This window comes from Rhinocladiella mackenziei (assembly GCF_000835555.1).
Source record: "Rhinocladiella mackenziei CBS 650.93 unplaced genomic scaffold supercont1.4, whole genome shotgun sequence".
Classification (NCBI taxonomy): Eukaryota; Fungi; Ascomycota; class Eurotiomycetes; order Chaetothyriales; family Herpotrichiellaceae; genus Rhinocladiella; species Rhinocladiella mackenziei.
The window spans coordinates 3717353-3740347 of NW_013550601.1; the positions used below are offsets into that span (position 1 = coordinate 3717353).

The following is a 22995-nucleotide window of genomic DNA, read 5'->3' on the forward strand; positions in this document are numbered from 1 at the left end:
AGGCGAGATCTACGGGCGAGCATACCCCAGCAACAAACGAGTGAGAATGCTCCGACACATCTTGATCTGAGCAAAACAAGTGATCAGGGCCACACTGGTATCCCAGTATTTCCAAGTCAGTGGCCAAACTCCTCCACGGTTCCGACGAGGTTTTTTTGCATTGATGTCCATTATTTGGGCGCTATCCCTAAGCTCTCTAGGGGATGCTCAGGCCGAGAGCTTTTATCAAAGAGCACTATCCGTTCTAAATCCGCGGTGTCTCAGAGGATCGAGCCTAGAACTCGGTTAGTACCAAGGCCTTCACGGCGGAATATGTATTGACAGCTTCAACTTGATCCCAGTGCAAACATTACTCTTGATTGTGGCCTATCAGCAGAATAGCCAGCGCTCGATTAGCAGCTGGACTACTCATGCATTGACGGTAAAGGCTGCACTACAGTATGGGTTACATTCGCCCGCTGGTCGAAAAGGCCAGAGTCAAACAACCGCGGAACTTATGGAACGTCTTTGGGCCGCCATCATTTTTAATGATATGTAAAGCTCACTCCTGCTAGCCCTTGCGCGATAGCTGAGTATTTTTATCTCGCTCGGAATGGAATTAGGACGACCTGGGCTTGTACATCCTCGATTTCTACAACTTCAGCGCGCCCAAAGCCCGCAATATGGCCGGCTTCCAACGGGCATCGTCTCTGTCGAATCGATTGGTGGACTGGCTTATTTTTACACGCTAACGTGCGCAAATAAGTCGAGCTCTTTTAAATTTGTCTTCTAACGTGTACGCTAGGTCTTCATCCCCGATAATCGCTTCGACCGTCGAACTCATGTACAACGATAACGTCGATGCTCCTCAGGCGCGTAGCGTGCCAGACTTGGTAGGCGATTACAGCGAGCTTATCAAACGCTTGCGAGAATGGCGTGAAACGATTTCTCACTTTGGCGGCCTGGTCTCCGCTGCAGACCTCAACCATGCGGCGAATGGCTCTTTCGATACTTTGCGGTTACGTATCCTCCTCTCCATCCACTATTATCGTTTATCGCTCATGATGGCCTGGCCTGTCACTATCACATTTGTCGACATGTTCAGGGAAAATCAGATCGACATCCGTCCTGTTGGATGTCCCCTATGGGAGGACTTTGCTCCGGTGGCCAAGGACGACTGGCTGGCAGCAAAGGAACTCAGTGGAGTGATTCATGCGATAACTACTACAGCCGAACCCTTCGTGCATTCGAATGCTGCGTGGTACACCTGCAGTTACACGTGTCAGTGAGAGCTCCACTCCAATACAACCGGAAAATAATTGCTAACATGTTTCTGAGTGTGGTCAGCGCTGACCGTGTGCCTGCACATTTTCGTACTGTTATTAGCTTGCAGGCAGGATAAAAACAATCAACTCGGATTTTCCCTGGAAGAAACCAGATCAGCGCTGGAAACTGGTCTGCAAAATCTGAAGTTGCTAGAAGGGACCAGCTTAATGTCATACAAGGCTCGTAGTTGCTTGGTCAAATTGATGGAAGTTTTCGACAGTTTACGTGAGTTTATCACGCACCCACTTACCCTATGGCACGGATTTCCACCTGGGTTTTCTAACCTTCCATCCCCAAGCCCATTTCCTCCCATCCTCACAGGTCGCCGCCGGTTTGCACTGAGATTAATATATACAGAAAACACAGTAGATCAGGAGCAAAATGCACCTCTCCTAGGAAGCGAGGACGAAGACATGGATCTTTCCGAGTATATCCAAAGGTCAGCCAACGAATTTCAGTTCGAAACGAGTCTTAATGACTTTCTGAATACTGATGTCAGTGGTTGAGATGCACCAATGCAAAGATATGGTCGCTGATCGCGCATTCTCCTTCCCGATAAACACAGCAGGCAACACGTCGGCCGCTGCATTGTCTGACATGCTCAAAACACTTTGCATCGCAATACCACATATTCTTCCGCGTTCCACCCGCCAACATCTACCGCTACTGTGGCATAAAGATCTTCATTTTGGCAATTTGTTTGTGTCTCCAGACGGAAAGATTACCTGCATTGTTGACTGGCAGGACACCGACATCTCGACGTTGTTTCTAGCAGCCCGAATTCCCCAGTTTATCGATGTGGAACACGATACGCTTCTTCTGGAACTCCCAGAAAACTTCTCAGAGATGCCAGAAGCAAGAAGGTTTGAGGTTTGGGAGAGGTATCGCCAATCCATGCTCAAGCGGTATTATCTAGCCGATCTTGCTGCTTTGCTTGAGGACGAACAGCTAGCCCCTATTCGAAAACAGGTAGAATTATTCGCCCGAATCCCTTTCAGGCAAGATGTCGACGCCCTTTCCCTGAGAGAGACATTACTTCGAATTCAACGCCATTGGTCTGGCTTCCTTCGTGATGGAGACGTTGCTATGCAATGCCCTATCAAGATCGAGGGCGACGAGTTGGTCAATCACCAGAAGGATGGACGGCGTTACAACGAGTTCCAAGACCTCCTAAAGGCTAGGAACATATCTATCGCTGAAGAGGGTTGGGTTCCAGTGGACGAGTTTGCAGAACGAAAAGACGGTCTTAAAACTGTGACGAAGGAGACCATCGAGTCTTTGGAAACTCAACGAGAACGGTCTAGAGTTTAAAAACAGGCTTCTTAATTGGAACATGACTGACTGGGAAATTACGTAGCCGCCCGATTGCAGGCACTGGCAATACTTGTTGAATAGATTCAATTGCTCAGATGAGCCCCTGGACTGAGCTGCATTTTTCAGCTTTTTCTTGGCCTCGTCTTTGGTATTACTGGGCCTAACTTGGACTATGAAAAATTTATTGTGACTGGCTGACCCTTGGTTGTTGGCCTGGACGTTGACATTGTGGTTGTTATTGGGCTGGTCTTCATCCTTCCTGTCGTTCTTGAGAAGTCTTCTCTCCTCGGTCCAACCAGCCCTTGGATGCCGCATTGTTTTTCGGTGTTCGTGATGGATAGAGCCCATCTACATATCTATCTGAGAAGTGTGCGTTAATGATGATATAGCCTGATGGGCAAGTGTTGCAGAATGAGTCAACCTGTCGTGAACGATGGGTTACCAACTGTTCAACATAACTCTACTAACGTTTTGCTCAATTCCACCATGACAACGCTCTTCCATTGTGTCGAACTGGGGAACAACTTGAGATGTATTGAATTTTCTGTCTACCTCGCAACCGGTCCTGCCAGGTTGTTGGTATATACACACTTTGGGTTGACCCCTTTTCCTAATAAAGAGGCTTTTACTACCATTCAACCATTCAGGAAAACCTTGTTCGACACATAGGCACTAATACTTTCCATATCCAGAAATGAGGCTGTTGTTGTGCTCCACTGATTTTAATTTCTCCATTCAAGGCTCATCGCCTCCATCTCCGGTCAGAACCCAGCGCTCGGAGCGGAAGGAATGCTCACCTGGATCAAAGAGGCTAGTCACTCACCTCTGTAAAGGAGTTGCTAATCCAATCAATCTCAACACGTGGAATGTCCGAAGCAGCCTTGTTAGATGCGGGGAAAAGACTGCCCAAGACCTTAGCCCTCGCTTAATGGGAGTAATTGACACTAAGTCCGGGTACCTCTCCCGATTACTCAACCCGTACCCTCGCGTAGGTTACGGCTATTCCGCTTCCGTACAACATCCGAGGGCATGACCGCCCAAGAGAGAGGGGAGTAGATATTATATATACACCAGCCGTTCGACAACCCTCCAATACGTCCATATTTCAGGGCATTCTTTTCCGGGATAGTAGCCATGTCTTTCTCCTGCCTTGTCAACAGTGTCAATGGACACATCCCAGCATCGGAGCGGATTCCTCCAATAGTGAGACACTTGGTCAGCGAGAGGGCGAAGCAGACGATTGATATTGTAGGACATAGCTCTCCTCCATATCTCATTCATGTCAGAGGTTGACCGATTCCTTCTGCCCACTCTGTAGGTCGAGCGGTTTGTCGAACAGGAATGCATCCCGGCGGACCCAGTCTTTGAGGCTGCACTCGGCGAAACCACACGGGAGCGGTTCTCCACCCATCCAGCCATCCTCGAGGATCTTAAACGCCGAGCTCGCTCTCTAGGCTTGTGGAACCTTTTCTTGCCACGCAATCACTTCCATGGCCTCGGAGCCGATTTCACCAACCTCGAGTATGCGCTCATGGCGGAACTCCTTGGCAAGAGCATCATTGCAAGTGAGGCGTGTAATTGCTCTGCCCCCGACACCGGGAATATGGAGGTGTTAGCCAAGTATGGAAATCCGGAACAGAAGAAAAAGTGGCTGGAGCCGTTGTTGGAAGGCACAATTCGAAGTGCCTTTTTGATGACGGAGCCGGGCGTTGCAGGTAGTGACGCAACAAACATTGGACAGGGACTCAAGATCGAAAGAACTCCAGATGGTGGATGGGTCCTGAATGGGGAGGTAAGTTCCGCCGAGCACATGAAATGAACCAGCCGCTAACATTCGTTCGAGAAATGGTGGAGTAGTGGCGCAGGGGATTTGAGATGCAAGCTCTACATCGTGTTCGGAAAGACTGACCCCACCAACAAAGATCTGTATCGGCAGCAAACTGTTGTACTTGTGCCAGCCAATACACCTGGAATCACTGTGAAAAGGGTCTTATCAGTTGTTGGGTATGATCATGCTCCAGAGGGTCATGCTCATATTTCCTTCCACAATGTCTATGTGCCAAAGACAAATGTCATTCTTGGTGAAGGCCGAGGCTTTGAGGTTGTTCAAGGCAGGCTAGGGCCTGGGAGGATTCATCATGCTATGAGGTCTATTGGAGCAGTGAGTCTCTCAGTCACCGGTAACCCCTCTGTGCTTATAATGATTTGTAGGCCGAAAAAGCCCTTGAATGGGCACTTGCCCGCATCAGTGACCCTAATCGAACTACTTTTGGGAAACCGCTTTCTGAGCATGGAATGATGATCGAACGAATTGCCCAAAGCAGGATTAATATCGATGCGGCTCGCCTTGCTGTGCTGAACGCCGCCAGGAAAATTGATGACGGTGACGCAAAGCATGCCCTCAAAGAAATTGCCGAAGTGAAAGTTCTCGTTCCAAAGGTCATGACAGAAGTCATCGATCGTGCGATACAGGCAAATGGAGGTGTCGGTGTGTCTCAAGATACACCATTAGCAAGCATGCTAGCGATTGCAAGGATGATGAGGATTGTCGATGGACCAGACGAAGTTCACATCTTTCAACTGGGCAGGAATGAGATCAAGCATGGACCTGCATTTAAAGGACGCATTGAGGCTCAGAAAATAAGAACATCAGAGTTATTCAGAGACTATGCTGTTCCTCAAGTGGATCGATTGTCTTTGAACAGAAGCTCAGGAGGGTCAAAATTGTAACTTACAATTCGGACACTCATTGCTTTCCTTTTTTAATTATGAGAATGATTATCCATGATGAGTTGGTGAGAAAGAAATCTCTTGTGTTGTTTCGGGTTATGGGATCGATGCTGATTAGGCAAAGTCGCTCCATCCCATCCTCTCAGTACAGAGGACAAAAGTGATCATTGAACTGCCACTGTGATTTGCTATTTGCGCTAGGTGCTTGCCCGTAAATTCTCGGCGTCGTCTGAAATTCGACGCGAAAGCCTTTTGACCTGACAACCATTGTGGGTACCACGGTTTTCTGTGATCAAAGCCCCTTGAGTCTTCTGCCATACTCTTTTGCCAGCCCTTCCTTGGTTTCTGTGGCCAACACAAACATCATGTACTGTACATGAACACCATACATACAAGGAGGTGGAGCGGAGTGGAGTGATTTCATATACCCTGACCTCTTCCGCTTGCATACATACAAGGTCATGCAAAACCGGCTTCACCCATAAGCCCTTCTGAAGATTCTCCGCCCCACAGTGGCAGCGGAAGCTTTGCCATATACAGCCAAGCTATAATCAGCCATTATCCAATAATCGATTGGGCGGAGACGACTCTGTTAGGAGTCGGAGTCGTCTCCTAAACGACTTAGCAGCTAGCGGGGGCATTGTTATTGGCTATGACAATTAGAAACTTGCCTAATATGGAAGGTCTGCTGAGCGAGTCGGAGGAAAGTGGAGCCGGGTGCACTGATTGGCTGTGGTAACTGACAAATAGATCATGGGAACATTCCGGTGTTTTGAAATCAGATAAATGTTCGGACAGGAGGGTTTGAAGTATATATATCTCTTCATTAGATAGAGGTTCAACAGAATATGTTTCTACTGCTCGTTTTCCGCAACAGCCGGAACAAATCAAGGTGCAAGGCTCTATGTCCTCATACACAGGTAGATTCAAGGGCAGCCGTTTCAATATAAACATTTTGACAACTCCAGCCCTTCAGAAACTGAACGGACCTCAAACTCATCTCCAATTCTTGAAGCATGTTGGGAACATTGTGGCCGGGAGCCCCTTGGATCTAGGTTGCATACCCCAGGCACTAGGGCCCTGAGATTTACATGGGCACTCCTCAGTGCTAGAGGCCTTGGGAGAGATAGGCACCCAATCACTTACCAATCTTACCGCTACCCTACCAAAACGCAAATGGAAGTCAAGTCTTCTCCAGTAATCATCTACCCACTTACCAAACTCCAGCCCTGAAAAAGAGAGTACAGTTAGGTTTCTTCCAGGCTCGGTATTAATTGACTTCCAAATTTGGGTTGAGCAAATACTCCGAGGGTGCCTGGGGTGTTCGGAACCACTCGGTATGTAATTTAAGGCTTTCCGTTCATAGAGCAATATACGGCACTTGCGGGCGTCCGGCGGTAGGGATAAAGACATGTTGCTTCGTATTTTCGGGGTCCATCCCTCTCCGCACCAGAAACCTACCTTGTCTCTGTCGAACTGTGTGCAACTTGAGACGTATTGAATGCTCTGAGCTCTCCAAATGAATGAGGAATAGAGCCCACCTATATATCTATCTATGCGGTGTACGCTGGCGCTGTTGCCTGTCAATGGTATTGCGCGCCATGAGGTGAATGTTACAAAATGAGTTGGTTTGCCATGAATAGGTCACTGTTAACGAGTTGACACATAACAATTTAAATTCTTCTGCTTCACAAACCATACATTCTCCATTTGGATCTCTGCATGCGGATCTGCCAGTGTGAAATCGAACCTTCTGATCAGCTCCGGTACGACTTTGGACATTTCCATTAGGCTGATATTCTTGCCGATACAGGTTCTCGAGCCTGCACCAAACTTTGATACACGAAATGTCAGCAAAACACCTGGCTTAGTAACACGAACGTGATACTTACGGCCAAGAAGGAACGCTCCATCTCGGACGCCTGATCTTTGCTTTCGATCCATCGCTCAGGCCTAAAAATATTGGCATCTGGCCCAAAAACATCCTCGTTGGCATGCGCGACCCAAGAATTGACACCGATAATGGTCTGAGAATGATTAGTAGAGAAGACCATGTCAGAAAGCTTCCTCAACATAAGCAGAGGAATTTTGTAGACTTACGCCGCCCGGGAAGAAGTTCCCTTGGATAGTGACACCCTCTTTAGGGACGACTCTTGCTAATGGAAGTCCTGTTGCGGGATGCATCCTTAAGCCTTCTTTGATGCATGCCTATAGGAAGGGCAATTTTTGCGCCTCTGCAAATGTAATCAGTTCGGAGAGTTGTCCTCGTTCGGCTGCCTCGTCAATTTCTTGCCGAACCTAGGGACCTATCAGCTCAATTTCGAAAGTATATACATGGGGACTCAGCACTGACCCGTTTCAAGCTGTCAGGGGATGTTATCAAGTGGTACATGATGCTGGCCAGAGAGACTGAGGTTGTATCAGATCCGGCACCGATGTTCGTCAGACTGTGTGAAGTAACATCTTCGAGCAGAATCTTGTCTAGATTCTGTCCATGCATCCGTAGAATTGTGCCCAAAAAGTCTCTCTCTGGTGCTGACGCAAATTTATCCGGCCCAACTTCCTTGAACCGATTCTGACATAGCTGTTGTACAAAGCCGACCATCCACGATATTCCGCCCGAAGGAAGCTTGGCCGCCAGCCACCCGAGGATGGGATGAAATTCCGAGTAGACACCCACATTAGCGCAATATACCAGGTAGATGTGTATGGCGTCCAAGAACCCATGCTCATCTCGTCCATTCTCAACAAAACCAAAAGATTTTCCTAACTGTAAGAGAGTTAATTCGAGAAACCCTTTTGAGGTCTTCTCCTTACGGTAATGAGAGAGATCGTATCGAAGGCGAAATATTGGAGCCAAAGCTGAAGGTTAATACACTCGGCGGACTGTGCATGTTTCTTGAATTTCGAAATGAGGACCCGTGTGGACTCGTCGGTATAGTGCTCCCACTTCAGCATGGTTGTCATTGAATAAAGTGAAGCGACCTTTCTTCGATTTGCAGCATGTCGTTGGTTATTGATGTCGGTGAACAAACCCTTTCTCTCCAATCCAATAGGTGCACTGGCCGCGTACCACGGTGCCTACAAGGGAAGTTAGTTATTCCACGCTTCATGAAGCAAGATCAATTCGTAATGTGCGTGCATACCGTATTTCTTGTGGAGTTCAACATTGGATTTCTGAAAATCGCCCCTCCAGACTTTGCTTAGATACCACAGGCGCGTAAATCTGGCCCAGAATGGACCAGGAATGTGCCTCAACGGGCTCCTGATGACTCGAAGAAGCAAAGCCAACAGTGTCAATGTCGACAAGTCAAGCAAGACCGCGCCCGGCGAGGCCAAAACTATAACAGCAGGCGAGGCTATCATGCTTTGCTATGGCAGCGGACAACGTTTAGGGTGAGGCTAACGAGGAGGATGATGGCCTTGGGATGTTAGACACCCAGTCTGAGCAATATAACCGTCTGAGGGTGATGGGGGCCCGGCGGCGGGGTTCAAACGCCTCCACAAGGCCAGCATTTTCCCCCACAACCCCATTACTTTGCCCCACAAGTCTCCCAGAATGGTCAAAGTGTGAGTGCCATCTACTCGGATCGTTTAGGTCAAGCGATAGAGACCAATGTCCCGAAAGACGAATGGATGGCTTTCTGAGAGGCTTGATGAGAAAACCAGACAGGGAAGTGCAAGTCTACCGCCAGGGGAAAAAGTCCACGCTAAAGGCACCTGTTGAACAGGCGGTGACTTATCGTTCAAGACAGTCTGACTCGTTCTGCAAACAAACTCGCCCACTAGGCTGTATCACCATTGACAGGCAACAGTGTCGATGCACACTGCTTAGATAGATATGTAGATGGACTCTATCCTACACTCATTTGGAGAGCCAGAGCACTCCTTCAATCCAAAGTTACGCAAGAAGTGGGACATACGTTATTAGGATTCATTCTATTCTTTCTGCTGTGCCGAGGCGAGATCTGCAGATCTACTAACTGATAGATGGGGCACTACAGCTAGCGAAAGTTTTTGTTGGATAGAGATGAGAGGTTTCCATAGGCGACGACGTTACAGTTGGTTGCTCTGTGCAACGATGTAGCATTCGTGTGTCTATAAAAGGAGTCTCAGGACCTCGATAACTAGATAGAAAACAGAGCGCTCCTTCATCTCAAGTTGCACGAAAAGTTTGACAGCCCCCTCCTATAGTCCATCGCTGACGAACTGATAAATGGGGCGCCACAACCAATGAAGGCTTCAGCCAGAATAGTTCAACTGTAGAAGAGTTTTGTGTAACAACAGTACTGATAGAGGGTGTGGGGAGAGGGATCATAAATCGTTGCGAGCGTACAAGGTAGGGTGTGGAATGGCAATGTACTGAAACCTGTCTCTATATCTAAGGGTTCGAAGGCTCTTCTTATACCTTCGATCCGTTCATCTTCCTGCCTCCTTTCCAACGCCCAGCCCCCTTCCTGCCACCTTCGCAATGGCTGGGAATTCGTGGCGTGATGGGTGTTATAGTCGTCGTCTGTCAAGTCTCTAGTACTGGCGTTCTGCCGAGATTCGGCCATGATGTCGTTCTTGATCGAGTTGTCGTAGTTATCTTTGTCAGGTTATCGTAGTTGTCTTGATCGAGTTATCGTAGTTGTCTTTGTCGAGTTATCGTAGTTATCTTGATCGAGTTATCGTTGTTGTCTTTTGTCGTAGTGATTATCAGGTTGGTGCTACGTAGTGTGAGGGTTCGAGGTCAAGGATACAAACAATGTATTCTAGCTAACATCGGGTTCTAGGTACAAGACGTAGCACGAAGAGAGTTAAAATGGGATGCTACGCAGGAAGTGCTTGAAGAACCTCTGATTATGTAATCCTTAGCATGTGGTCCCGTGACAGAAAGGCCGCCGCCATCGGATCCAATCCATGGATCATGTCGACGTCGAGGCTTGTCTGTTCCCGCTCGGTTACGAAGCATCTCGAATGTGATTAGTAGAGCTTCTCTGAGTGGTTCATAGATTGGATCCGATGAAATACCACGACCCATCGGATCCAATCCATGGATCATCTCGGCGTCGAGGTGTCGAACTTGTGGTACAACTTGAGTTGAAGGAGTGCTCTTGTTAGGGTGGGGGCGTACGAGGGAACGAGAGTGGAGATCCGACAATGATATTACTATCCAATGCACTATTGTAGCGGGGCGCTACGTGCATGGATTATGTAAGGGGCAAGCAAACATGGGTGGGTAGAAAGATGGCGAGAGCATTGAGCCTTTCTTGTAATTTAGAGCTTGGAGTGTGTGGTTGCTCAACAGCTTTGGCGACGACATCCTCCCTGCATGACAGGCACTCAAGTGCTAAACCGTTCATCACCTATACACTATAAAGTACAAGACGAGAGACAAAGAACGCGAAAGTAGTGCGATGCTATCCCAGATACTTATGGCCAGCGGTACAGTCATACCGCAAGGCTATCGACAGGCACACGAGGCTATTCGACAGCCACATTGGGCCTGCCTGCCAAGACCGTTCGAGGGGCTTCCAGGTTGTGCCATGACAGCATTGTTTAGGTCGTCTCCCATCGTAGTAGAATAATTCGTAAATAATGGGCCCGCGCGTCGTATCACTGTGGAATACCGTGTGATTCGAGGTGGATAGTAGAGGCTCGTTGCAACGCGATCAATCTTCGGTACACTCCGTGATTGGCTAGCGCATGACATCTGCAGGGTCTTTGCGGGTGCGTCTGACCTTGGGTTTCCTTTTTAGGCGATAGATATAGACTTATCGCGAAAAGCCCCCCTTCAATGTCGTATCGCGGTAGACAATTCCCGCAATCTACGAGAGAGTTCGTCTCTGGACGACTCCATCGTAGGCGAAGATGGGGGGTTGCTCCGAAGGATCATCAACGCTTCGAAAGCAAGAAAGCAGAGATTTTCGAGCAAAATGTAAGAAGGCGTATTGCTCGTAGAATCGTCGTGACGAGGATCATAGATAGCGCAGCCCCGAGGCTACAGCCTCACGGCCTCGCTGTCGTGTCCCAACGGTTGTAATCAGTCGTAAAATTTACCGTTAAAGTTTTAGTGTTGCTACGAACTGTTAAAAGTTGTGTTGAAGGCTAGCCTAATCTATGAACAATCGTGGCTGTTTTATAGACGGCGTCCCTTGGCATCTTGACCAGAATCACAACGCTACTACAACCACACCGATATTTGGGCACGTGATTACCACAAGGGCGCGTAACCTTCCCAAGTGGAAAGTGATATGGGCCTCTGCCAAGAATCATAGACAACGAGCCGAGCCTTGGCGCCACCCATGCCACACAGCGCCAAGCCATAAATACATGATTCCAAATTAAGTTAAAGTTTAACGTTATATTTTATTCCGCAGAAATTCCCCTTCAAATTGACACCAAATCGTGGTTGACCTATCAAGGACGAAACCTAGTGGGCACACTGGGTTTTAGTCGAACCGATAAAATTGAGGGGCCTTACTAGTGTTCGATCATAGGTAAGGTAAGAGGGTTGTCCGGCCTAGCTCCATTGAGTCTAGGTGCTCTAGATGAGTAAACGTAATGCTCCAGCCAGTGATTGATTATGTCATACCGAGTTATGACCGGGGGAAGTTAAAACTCTCCTTCAGTTGAACTTGTCTGACTGAAAACTTTCGCTGGTTGTGGCGCCCCATCTATGAGTTCGTCAGGGATGGACTATAGGAGGGGGCTTCTGTTGTTTAATTTTTCTCTTTTTTTTTAAAATTTTATGAGAAGGGTTGTGTTGGGTCACGTGGATTTTTCTTGGCATTTCACGTGAGGAAATTGGTTTTGACCCGTCGCTGCTTGCGTCCCTTTCAGTCCCGCTCTCTTGTTAGATAGGAAAACAATGTATTCCTTCGTCTCTTCTCTAGATTCTACAATCTATCAAACGATTGTTGAGATTAGTCTCTACCCTATCACTTTCCCCGAAGCTATAATGCCGAACATTCCATTATTTACTGAAGTCGCAGGATTATTAAGCGAGCAGATAAATTCGTCCGTTATCCAGTCTCACGAATGCTCGGCTCGTCGACGTTTCTGTCCGAAGCAAGAAGCCGATTAACGAGTTAAGGGAATGTCGGAGTTCTAGCTTAATTCCGTACTTACCACCGATTCACAACCTTGCCGATGGCTTTGCCAGTTTTTTACGAATCCACTTGTCGTCCATCGCTATGTTCCAAGACCTGTCTTTCTAAAATCCATTTCATAGTATTTGAGAGTACGTTTCATCCTATATGTAACAGCAGCAGTCATGTCTTCCACAGCAATCACTAATGTCCGCGTTTTTGATGGCGAAAACATCCACCCGTCTACGACGGTGGTCATATCCGACACAACGATAACTAGTGTGGGAGGGATTGTCCCTGATGGAGCCGCAGTCGTCGACGGCAAAGGATGTACGCTGTTACCGGGACTCATTGACTCTCACGTTCACACGGGAATTCCACAATTGGAGCTTGCTCTCAGATTTGGGGTGACGACCGAGTTAGAGATGATGGGGCATTGGACCCCCGACCAGCGGAGCGAAATCTCGGAGCGAGACGACCTTGCTGATCTACGTACTGCGAACTATGGCGTGACACCACCCGATGGCCATCCTAGCCAATTGACGAAAAACCTGGACCCGCCGGTTCCTCACCCAAATCATTCTTACGGGTCGACCAATGAACCAATGCTCACAAACGCTCGAACAACAGATGAGGCGATCGCGTTTGTGAAGCAGCGTGTCAAGGAAGGCGCGGACTACATTAAAATCATGATCGAAGAAGGTTCGGTCTTTCAATCCCCAGGTCTCCCAATGTTGTCCCAGGAGACAATATTGGCGGCGGTTCAAGAAGCACATAATCACAATAAGTTAGCAATCGCGCATGCCATGACTTATGATGCTACAGAAGTAGCCGCTAGAGCGGGGATCGATGGACTGGCTCATCTGTTTATCGACCGTGGTGCCGATTCCAACATCGCGAAGAAACTGACAGGCATATTCATCACACCTTGCCTCTGCCTCAACGCTTCAATCTTAGGGAAGAAGCCTACAGATTTTGCTGCGGATCCTCGAGTGTCTGCAAAGCTCCCTCCAGTTTGGCTTACTCACCTCGAAGGCAGCATGGACACATATCCTGACGGCGATTTTGACGTCGTGCTAAAGACTGTGGCAGACCTCCGTAAGGCCGGAATCGACATTCTGGTCGGCACAGACAGCTCTTTCCCGGTGCCTCGCCTTGCTGGTATTGCTCATGGTGCCAGTGTGCATCACGAATTACAGCTTTTAGTGCAGTCTGGTTTCACGCCAACCGAGGCGTTACGTGCGGCAACAAGTGTACCAGCTCGTTGCTTCGGCCTGACTGACCGAGGACGAATCCAAGAGGGACTACGCGCAGACTTACTGCTTGTACAAGGGGATCCAACGAGCGACATTCGAAGCACATTATCTATTAGATCTATCTGGAGACGCGGTTCTCAATTATCCTCTGCCTCATAATAAGTAAGCTATCATAGTGAGAAAATGTACTCCTATTGTTTACGTCAATCTCATAGCAAGTGTAACACCTCGGCATACCACGTCGAATAGAGGGTTCCAGCCATCGTGGAAGTGGCTGGACGCCGCAAATGGATAAAGAGAAGGAAGAATCGAAAGGTATAAGAAGAGCCTTCTAACCCCTAGATCGACAGACAGGTTTCATGTCATGGTACAACCTGGAAGCCCCTCGAACGGTCTTGGCAGGCCCAATGTGGCTGTCGAATAGCCTCGTGTGCCTGTCGATAGCCTTGCGGTATGACTGTACCGCTGGCCATAAGTATCTGGGATAGCATCGCACTACTTTCGCGTTCTTTGTCTCTCGTCTTGTACTTTATAGTGCATTGGATAGTAATATCATTGCCGGATCTCCACTCTCGTTCCCTCGTACGTCCCCACCCTGACATTTCAGTACATTACTATTCCACATTCTACCTCGTGCACTCGCAACGATATATGATCCCTCTCCCTACACCCCTCGTAACGGATCCTTACCCTTCGTTGGTATTGTTGTTACAGCAAGCCTGTAAAGATGCATGGTGGATACTCTAATCTATATGACGTGGTTGATAGGCGAGTGGATCAGACAAGCGCGCGGATCACTCAAATTCTGTTGAACAGCAGCATTGAATAAATGCTAGCCAATCATTTATGACAGACTAGGACATTTTCCAACACTCGCTCAATAGGCTGTATTACCGTTGACAGGCAGCAATTATCAAGGAATGCCAAGGAACGGAAGGGCAAGCGTGATTCAAATGGGAATTGATGGAATTGACAGTCCTATATGATATCGACTCGATCGCTTGAGGAGTCAAGCGATGATGGGGTGAGATGAGCAGGTTATAAGCCTGCGTCTCGCCCGGTATCTAGTGTCTTGGTAGGGGCCGCCCTGACAGCAATGGTGACGTACACTCGTTAGATAGATATATAGATGGGCTCTATCCTGCACTCATTAGGAGAGCCAGAGCATTCAATACATCTCAGGTTGCACCCCGTTCAACAGTTGGCCGGTCTGATAAGGAGTGAGGCCTATATCGTCAGTAGCGTCGATGTTGGCGCCTCTCTGTAACAGCAACTTGGCAACGCCGACGCGGCTCATTTGAGCCGCACAATGTAGTGGTGTTCTTCCTTTGTCGTCCCTCAAATCGACGTCCAATCCTAGTCCAAGCAGGTATTCAACCACCTCACAATGGCCAGCTTCCGCAGCGCAATGAAGCGCTGATCCATACCAATTACACCTATATAAGTCCGCGCCTCGCTCAATAAGCATCTTCGCAAGTATAATATCATTTTCTGATACAGATCTGATGAGCGCAGTTGTTCCTAGGGATGTGGCGCTGTCCACAGGTATCTGATAATCATCAAGTAAGATCCTTGAGATTTCGTGCATATGATACCAGGCGACCAATGTCAATGGGTTGTTGCTGTTTGCTTCCTCTGCACACCAGTACTCTTCCCGTAGCCCGGCATCATATTTGAACATCTGCGCCAGACTGGCTCGATGAGGACCGGACCAGAGAAGCTCGAGGGTAGAATTGACTAAGGAGTCATATCCATTAACATGATAACCCCACCACCTCGCTGCGTAAGGATAGAACGGATAGGAGTCGATACGCTCAAGAATGTCTTCTTCAAGTGCACACGCACCAAGTGCAAAATCGTCCATTTTAAGGTATTCCAGGCATAATTTACCCATGGTGACGGGGGGAGCAGCTTTCTGGCCAAAAGTATCGTTTTGAATGTATTCCTGCAACGAAAAGTGAACCAGATGAATGATCGATGTGTCCTGGTCCAATACCACCAGACCTCCGCAACACTCAAGAATGGTGGCACACGACGGGCAAAATAGTCTGTCCAGTTGCTTCTGATTCGACCTTACTGAGAGAATATCGCAGAGCTCATCGCTTTGCAGAGGCCGCTTGGCGTATGCCAAAATTGAGAGAACCTTTCTTGCAAGCTCTACCCGAGATTGACTCTGTTGAGTTGTTATTCTTGTCAACATTCCCTGAAATGTTAGCTGAAGATTGTTCGGAATGCCAGACAGGGCGGCCAGTGCATCTCCGATTGTAGGTTCGTTCAAAACATTATCTATGTGTAGAACAGCTAGGAGAAATCTGTACATACTGTTAGTCATGCGAAGAGGTGCCATACCTATGAACCTGAGCATGGGGATATGGTGCACCTACAAGCCACGTGACTGATATATGATCGTTCGAATGATTTGCTCCGTAAAAGAGTCATCACCAAGAAAAGAGTTAGATGTAGAATACATCCGAGCACGGAGATAGACCTGAAGGTCGCCCTCCTGCGCCACGACATCAATCCGAGGATCACCACGGAAAGCATGGGAGACATCATCTAGGTGTGGGCGACTTGTGATGATAATCTTGCATGACGACGCAAGGGTTTTAAGAGAGGACAGTAAAATGATTCGCTCCTGTGATAGAGCTTCGTCAATGGCATCAATGATAACAAATACTCGATCAAATTTGTTAACACATGCCTGAATCGCAAGCATTGTCTCCTCAAGCCCCATCTCTTTGTCCTTCGTATTGAGTTTGTCATACAACGTCGTGATGGTCATGGGTAGTGGTTCAAGTCTGTGGCTAAGTTGTCGAAGAAGACTTCGTAAGATAGCGACACACGTTCCATCGGCTTCTTCTAGATGATCAATGAAATGGTAAATAACTGCGTACTTTTCGGCGGTATAAAGATCCAGTAGATGATCGATCATCAACGAGCTGTTCTGTGTAAGCATATGTCTTACAGACTTGAGCCTAGCCGCTTTAAAAACCTACGCAAGAACCGATTTGCCCGTCCCAGGATCTCCACAGCACCAGAGTAGATGACCCGGAGGCTGGTCCCCATACATCCACTGCTGAAACGTGCTGCTTTTAAGCAACCACTGTCCAGTGCCCTTCATCCGCCGTTTAGAGAGGTCGATGTATTTCCGTCGGTAGTTGAACATCGATATCCAGTTCAGAATTCGGTCTTTCTCCTTGCTAGCCGCTTCGTCCACGACAAGATTGAAAGTCTCTATTCCTCATCAGTAGTGATAGCAAAAGTTCTCAGAGCTCTACCTTCTGTAGGATCGTGTCTTGACGGTCCTACAGAATGATCAGTGACCCAAAGCGGGAGACTTAGCTGTCAATGCATGAGCAACAGAGGCTTACCTATGATTGATGTGTCCATGATCGCTGCCACTGGTTTGGGAATCTGAGCTTCTGATGCCGCAGAGAGTACTGCTTTGGCATATCCCGCTGCTGTTGCTGCAGCATATGCTTGCCACTTCTTGTTTTTGTGTGAATCGGAATAGTCACAGACTCCTCGGACAATTAGAGACGGAAAATGGTCCATCAACCCAGCAGCTTCCATTTCGAAGCAGAGAATGCCATGCTCTTGGGCTAACATATCCCTAGTACGTCCATGCCTCATTACTTGATTTCCTGAAGCGATCAGCCCGTAATGAATTACGGGGTTACTGCTAGGCCGAACGGGTCGAATTACCAGCCTGCTCCGATCGCACCTATCACAGGAGCTTTCTGAATCCACATGCTCATATTGAGCTTCAAACAACCAGTCCTCCTGTGGACCAAGGTAGGTGAATTCATTCGTCATGGTCGGGTGCCTAGCCGCCGCCTCAGCCAAGTACTCCGTAATCTTACTCGATTGTGACTTGTCTGCTTGTAGCTTGGACACTGCCTTCAGGACCACTTGGGGTGGTTTATTCAACGTGCCAGTACGTTTGAACACTCCTTCTCGGATGGCCTTGCCGCAATCATACGGTACAACTCCCCCAAAATTCTCTGTAGGCTTGCTGACCACAACATCACCTAGTCGGATATCTACGAGCTTGCTGGGCGCTCCACCTCCGATACCCACCATTAACCCAAAGCGGATTGATCTAAAGGTGGATTGCATCTTATTCGCCACCAGGGCTGCTGAGGTCGTGCCATAAACCCCCGAGGGCAAACAAGTAATAACAATATTGTGAACACCCATCTGCCCTAACGTATATATGTTGTCATCGTCGGGAGGGTTAGGTAGATTTGGGTGCGTCTCGTCCAACATGGCTTCGGCTGCAGTCATCTCCAGTGCAAGGGCGCAGATCCAGCCGACTGTATAATCGCCATGCAAGAAGCGGCGTGCTCTACCCGCACTGGAATGTCCTCGTCCGTCCTCATCTTCTACATGCAGCCGTATTCTCTTAGGCTCCTTATGCCTCTGGTTTTCTCCATGTCCATGTTTGAGACTGAGCATCCTGCGTTTGTGCTGCGGAGGTTATAAATGACTTTGACAACCTTAATTAAAATGTTGGGCCGAGAGAAGATTGATTGATTGAATCTATCTGAGCGAGGCGCAAGCTAGAAAAAATACGAGTTGTCTCTAGATGTTGAAAGATTGCCTTCAGTCCACGGCGGTGAGCAGTTAGCCAAGACCTCGAAGCGCCAAGTGTGATAAGTGGCTCCGCCAAGGCCCTCGGAGGCGTTGTACGTGTCCCCTAGGGGTCGCGGACAGGATATTCCGCGAGGGGTGAAAGTGTAGCTTTGTCTTTTGGGGGCAAGCCCCCAAACCCCCGGCCTCGCTGCGCTCGAGAGATCACGTGACTGAGCCGGCCACATTGGGCTTGGCAACTCTTGGCGGCGCACACATGCGTAATTGCGACCCCTCGGGATCCGGAAAATCTATAATCCGACGACTCTGGCGCCATCGGATCCAGTCTACGGGCAACCGCCAGGCCCTCGTGTCACGTGATTAGCCAAGCCTCCGGAAAATCTATAATCCGAGGATTACGTAATCCTGTGGTTGACCTCATCGGATCCAATCCACGGCCCACTCAGGAGAGTGCGTCGGAGCCCGGAAAATCTATAATCCGACAGCTAGTCACGTGCTCTAACTGACCAACCCCATCGGATCCAATCCACGGCCCACCCAGGAATGGGTAGAGCGCGGCCGTAGCCCGGAAAATCTATAATCCGACACCCAGTCACGTGCTCTAATTGGCCAACTCCATCGGATCCAGTCCACGGCCCATCCAGGAGGGGTGGAATGCCGCCATAGCCCGGAAAATCTATAATCCGGCACCCAATCACGTGCTCTAATTGGCCAACCCCATCGGATCCAATCCACGGCTCACCCAGGAATGGGTAGAATGCCGCCTTTGCCTGCCAGACCTCCCTGATCGGATCCAGTCTATGGATCATATATTGTGATGGGGTGAGGTAGGCCTATGCCAAGCAGTCACGTGACAGAGTAGGCAAACAGTGCAAATGTTGGGCAGACGGCTCTCTTTCGAAGGGAGCCACATGAAAAAAGGAGCAACATGCATAACAGAGACGTAACAACAACGGAGACAGCAACAGACATTTTTGGGCACAACTGTTATTAGTCTACCTTCGTGTACTTTGACGCTTTTACCTACCTGCCTTTGAAGTGATCCTTAAGCTCGCGCTCCCACTTTGGCCTGTTGTGTGGTGTGTTGGTTGTTGATTTGAGTCGAGAAGGTGCTGGTTTGGCAGCCCCCATATCACCCCTCCAAAATATAGACGGTGATGATCACGGTGTCCTGTGCCGTACGATATCCTCCATCGGATTCAGTCCATGGACCATGAAGTAGGGGAATGTCTCGGGAGAGCGACAACCCACAGCGACTCGCGTACCACAGCGACATCACTAAACACCAATCGGGCCTAGTTGTGCGAGCGTAGTCCGCATGATGGGGAGATACCTGAAAACCCCCCATTTTCCTAGGGGTTTGAAGTACCTTTCCATCTACCCTCATATAGTTGGTGCTTTTTGATGCTCTTTCAACGATGTCGTTGACCCCTTTTAATGGAGCCCTTTCCACTCGCCTTTCCACGCCTTTTTGCACTCGATTTTGGTGTTGTGACGTGTTAGACCCTCTCTGACGCCTGTGTAGCCTGTCTGTCGTCTCTGCAGTCCTCCTGTCGCCTCATGGCTTCGCTGCCGGCCCCCTTCAGGGCCGTCCTAACGCCCTGTGAGCTTCCTGTGAGTCCTGAATGAATCCCTGCTCTTTTGCCCGGTTGCATCTCGCAGTGAGTGCTCATTCTCTTGCCTCTACCTCCTACCAGGTACCTTTCCATCGTTCGGACAACGCCCATACAACTAGGCCCGATTGGTGTTTAGCATTGTCGCTATGGTACGCGAGTCGCTGTGGGTTGTCGCTCTCCCGAGACATTCCCGGCCTACCTCACCTAGGCCTTGACATGGGCCGGGTTAACCCGGCGGGTTTGGGGTCGGGTTGGGCTTTGGGGCGGGTTTTGGGCTATTATTCTTTCGACCCAAAACCCTGCAGGGTTGGGCCGGTAAAGGGGTCCAACCCGCCCAAAACCCGTTGGGTCGCCCAAAGTTTAATTAAATACAGGATGACATAATGCGCGTAATCCAATACAAGTAACTATTATAATAACTATTACTATTGCAAGAGCTCGGACTCAATGAACTATGCCAAAGACTTTCTCGTAGTATATATTATTCCAACTAAGTTAACTATTACAATGATTACTGCTTTATGAGCATTCCCTTCAATTCAATGATTTGAAAATCGCTTGGTTAATACCATATGTTACTGTGCTTAGCTAATTTATACGTAGGGCTCTTCGCATCTACTTACTCTACAAGGAAAGAGTCTATAAATAGTTATACTTTGGGTTGACCCGACCCAACCCGGCCCAAATGAACGGGTTTCTGGGTTGGGTTTGGGTCAGGCCTTGGTTGACCCGAAAACCCGTTCGGGCGGGCCAAGGGGGGTGAAAACCCAGCCCGACCCGGCCCATGTCAAGGCCTAACCTCACCCCATCACAATACCAGCACCTCACGTGAAGGCTCGTAACACAGGTTGGCGGTGGGACCTTTGCATTCATCGTTATTGTTCGTGGTGAGTGAAACACCTTGTCGCTCTTATTATGCTACCACTAACATGATAGATTTTACTGTGTATCCACAGCGATAATTATACATGAATCTTATCAAAAGGCGGATGTCAAACTTCTTGTACAACTTGAGTTGAAGAAGTGCTCTGTTTTCTATCAAATTGAGGTCCATGTTTATGTAGAGAAAGATCGTTGCCACCTTTCGGTGTCTCCGAAAATGTCGCCACACATTGTTCAACAGAGGAATATGCTGGTGTTCATATAATTGCTGCTGATTCCCTAGGACATATCGATGCTGAAGCCTCGGAATTTTACTATCCGGAACAAGAGCAGAGCCTGAGATGCCATGCCAGAACTGACATGGCCTTCCGAGCCCCACTTTTGGCTCCACAATAAGATTCGTAATGTACCGATACACCCTATAGTGGTCTGGAGAGCGATCAGCTCGGAATAATAGATTGCTTTTGACATCAACGATCATGTGTGTCGAGGTGGGTGGTGGCAGAAGGAATTTTTGTCCCATTCCGGGGGCAGTACTTCCACAAGATGTAACCTTTACAATTAGGAATTGGCCTAGAGCATAGGTCTTGATCAAGTTCAAGAATCCCAAGACCCGACTTTCCTCAACCGTGGAAATGGCTTACAGCGACCTCAAAGGGAAGACGTTCATCATTACGGGAGCTAACTCTGGTCAAGGTCGTGCTACTGCGCTTTTGTTGGCGAAACAGGGCGCGAATTTAGGTACGCTTGATACTCATCTCGATGACTGTCGATCATGTCGACTTACAAGATAGGGCTCTTGGACATTGTCAAACCGAACGACGTAGTCACCGAAGCTTCGAACCTAAAGGCAAAAGCGCTTGCTTTCCAGGTCGATGTTGCAGTCTACTCTCAGGTCGAAGAGGCTGTCAGGGCGACAGCCGATCACTTCGGAGGGGTCGACGGTGCTGCAAATTTGGCCGGTACAATTGGTACACAGGGTTGGAAAGGGACAGGATACTCCCTAGAGGCCATAGAAGATCAAGATTGGGACTTTATGCTAGGGGTGAATCTGGACGGTGTCAAAAATTCACTCAAGGCTGAGCTAAAGTATATCAAAGACAATGGAAGCATCGTAAACGCCTCCAGTATCGCTGGCCAAATGGGTTCGGCGACAAATGCGCCTTATGCTGCAGCCAAATGGGGTGTTATAGGCTTGAGCAAGAGTGCCGCACAGCAAGGCGGGCAGCGCGGGATCAGGGTTAACGCTGTCGCTCCGTAAGTTGTCCGTTTTACGTGGTTAGGGTAAGAAGACAAGCCTGACATCTGTTTACAGCGGGTTCATCAACACCCCCCTCCTCTATGCAATTGGAGACCTCGATAAAGTAAACCAGTTAGTGGCACAGAAGACGGCTTTGAAGCGTATTGGTCAGCCAGAAGAAGTCTCGAGGCTTCTGGCCTTCTTGTTGAGCGATGTGTCTAGTTACATTACAGCAAGTGTATGCATGCCCCTTGATCGCACGGCTCTTACAGAGGGATCCACGACTGATGAGCGTATAGACTATCAATATAGATGGAGGTTATCAATGAGGCCCGAAAACAAGCCTAGATAGCCAAGCTTGCATTGTATAGTCCGGATACCAGATGCTATGGAGATCGGGTAGAGGAGCTTACGAAGCAAAAAGTGTAATAACTTGTACCTGGTCAATGCGTTTTACGAGAGCAACTGAAGAGGAACGTTAACCAAGTCTGCTTCCCATTGTTTCAACACGAACAAATCAGGATACGCGACCCAGGATCCGTGTGCTAAACCCTCCATGAACCTTTAAGCCCGACTGAAGGGTTCAGAAGTTATACGATGGGAGAGGAGAGACTAGAGATGTATCACCGACCTTCTCGAGAAGTGTAGGACGAATCGACCAGCCAGCAGGGAGCATATCCTTATCCGTTTCAGCGGTTTTTGCGACCCAAACCTTGGTCAGAGTAAAAATGACCCCCTTCCTAAACCACTTCGATGAAATCGCTTGGACGTCGTAGGGCGATATAGGTCCTATTGATGGTGTACTACTACGAAAGCTTGTTCAGCATCTTTCATGTCGCGAAGGAAAGAAGAAAGCTTTTAAAGTATCAGCCACCAAACTTTGGAGAGGATCGGTTTGTCGCCCGGGTTACTTTATTGCGTGGTTCGGATCGGATAGATGATGGGAGTACGGGAACTGTAAGGGAGCTGTCAATGCTGACGCTGGG

The 22995-nt window shown here is 48.6% G+C and overlaps 7 protein-coding genes across 7 annotated transcripts; 4 read left to right on the forward strand and 3 right to left on the reverse strand.

The window, feature by feature from the left end:
* Positions 1 to 592: 592 nt before the first annotated feature.
* Z518_06447 (uncharacterized protein) lies at positions 593 to 2616 on the forward strand (the record flags this gene model as incomplete). The annotated part of the gene is made up of 4 exons (XM_013417257.1): positions 593 to 732; positions 785 to 1260; positions 1318 to 1530; positions 1805 to 2616. 4 exons carry the CDS (start codon positions 593 to 595, stop codon positions 2614 to 2616), a joined length of 1641 nt encoding a protein of 546 aa, XP_013272711.1.
* Positions 2617 to 3753: 1137 nt separating this feature from the next.
* Z518_06448 (uncharacterized protein) lies at positions 3754 to 5349 on the forward strand (the record flags this gene model as incomplete). Its single annotated transcript, XM_013417258.1, has 4 exons — positions 3754 to 3867; positions 3938 to 4411; positions 4463 to 4780; positions 4831 to 5349. 4 exons carry the CDS (start codon positions 3754 to 3756, stop codon positions 5347 to 5349), a joined length of 1425 nt encoding a protein of 474 aa, XP_013272712.1.
* Positions 5350 to 6999: 1650 nt separating this feature from the next.
* Positions 7000 to 7533, reverse strand: Z518_06449 (uncharacterized protein; the record flags this gene model as incomplete). Its single annotated transcript, XM_013417259.1, has 3 exons — positions 7000 to 7182; positions 7242 to 7376; positions 7450 to 7533. The coding sequence occupies 3 exons, from the start codon at positions 7531 to 7533 to the stop codon at positions 7000 to 7002; spliced, it is 402 nt and encodes a 133-aa protein (XP_013272713.1).
* A 24-nt stretch (positions 7534 to 7557) lies between these two features.
* On the reverse strand, positions 7558 to 8519 carry Z518_06450 (uncharacterized protein; the record flags this gene model as incomplete). Its single annotated transcript, XM_013417260.1, has 4 exons — positions 7558 to 7647; positions 7703 to 8119; positions 8167 to 8430; positions 8496 to 8519. 4 exons carry the CDS (start codon positions 8517 to 8519, stop codon positions 7558 to 7560), a joined length of 795 nt encoding a protein of 264 aa, XP_013272714.1.
* A 4088-nt stretch (positions 8520 to 12607) lies between these two features.
* Z518_06451 (uncharacterized protein) lies at positions 12608 to 13837 on the forward strand (the record flags this gene model as incomplete). The annotated part of the gene is made up of 1 exon (XM_013417261.1): positions 12608 to 13837. The coding sequence occupies one exon, from the start codon at positions 12608 to 12610 to the stop codon at positions 13835 to 13837; it is 1230 nt and encodes a 409-aa protein (XP_013272715.1).
* A 1009-nt stretch (positions 13838 to 14846) lies between these two features.
* Z518_06452 (uncharacterized protein) lies at positions 14847 to 18136 on the reverse strand (the record flags this gene model as incomplete). The annotated part of the gene is made up of 4 exons (XM_013417262.1): positions 14847 to 15990; positions 16063 to 16617; positions 16675 to 16918; positions 17050 to 18136. The coding sequence occupies 4 exons, from the start codon at positions 18134 to 18136 to the stop codon at positions 14847 to 14849; spliced, it is 3030 nt and encodes a 1009-aa protein (XP_013272716.1).
* Positions 18137 to 21404: 3268 nt separating this feature from the next.
* On the forward strand, positions 21405 to 22361 carry Z518_06453 (uncharacterized protein; the record flags this gene model as incomplete). Its single annotated transcript, XM_013417263.1, has 3 exons — positions 21405 to 21510; positions 21564 to 22026; positions 22085 to 22361. The coding sequence occupies 3 exons, from the start codon at positions 21405 to 21407 to the stop codon at positions 22359 to 22361; spliced, it is 846 nt and encodes a 281-aa protein (XP_013272717.1).
* Between the last annotated feature and the right edge of the window lie 634 nt (positions 22362 to 22995).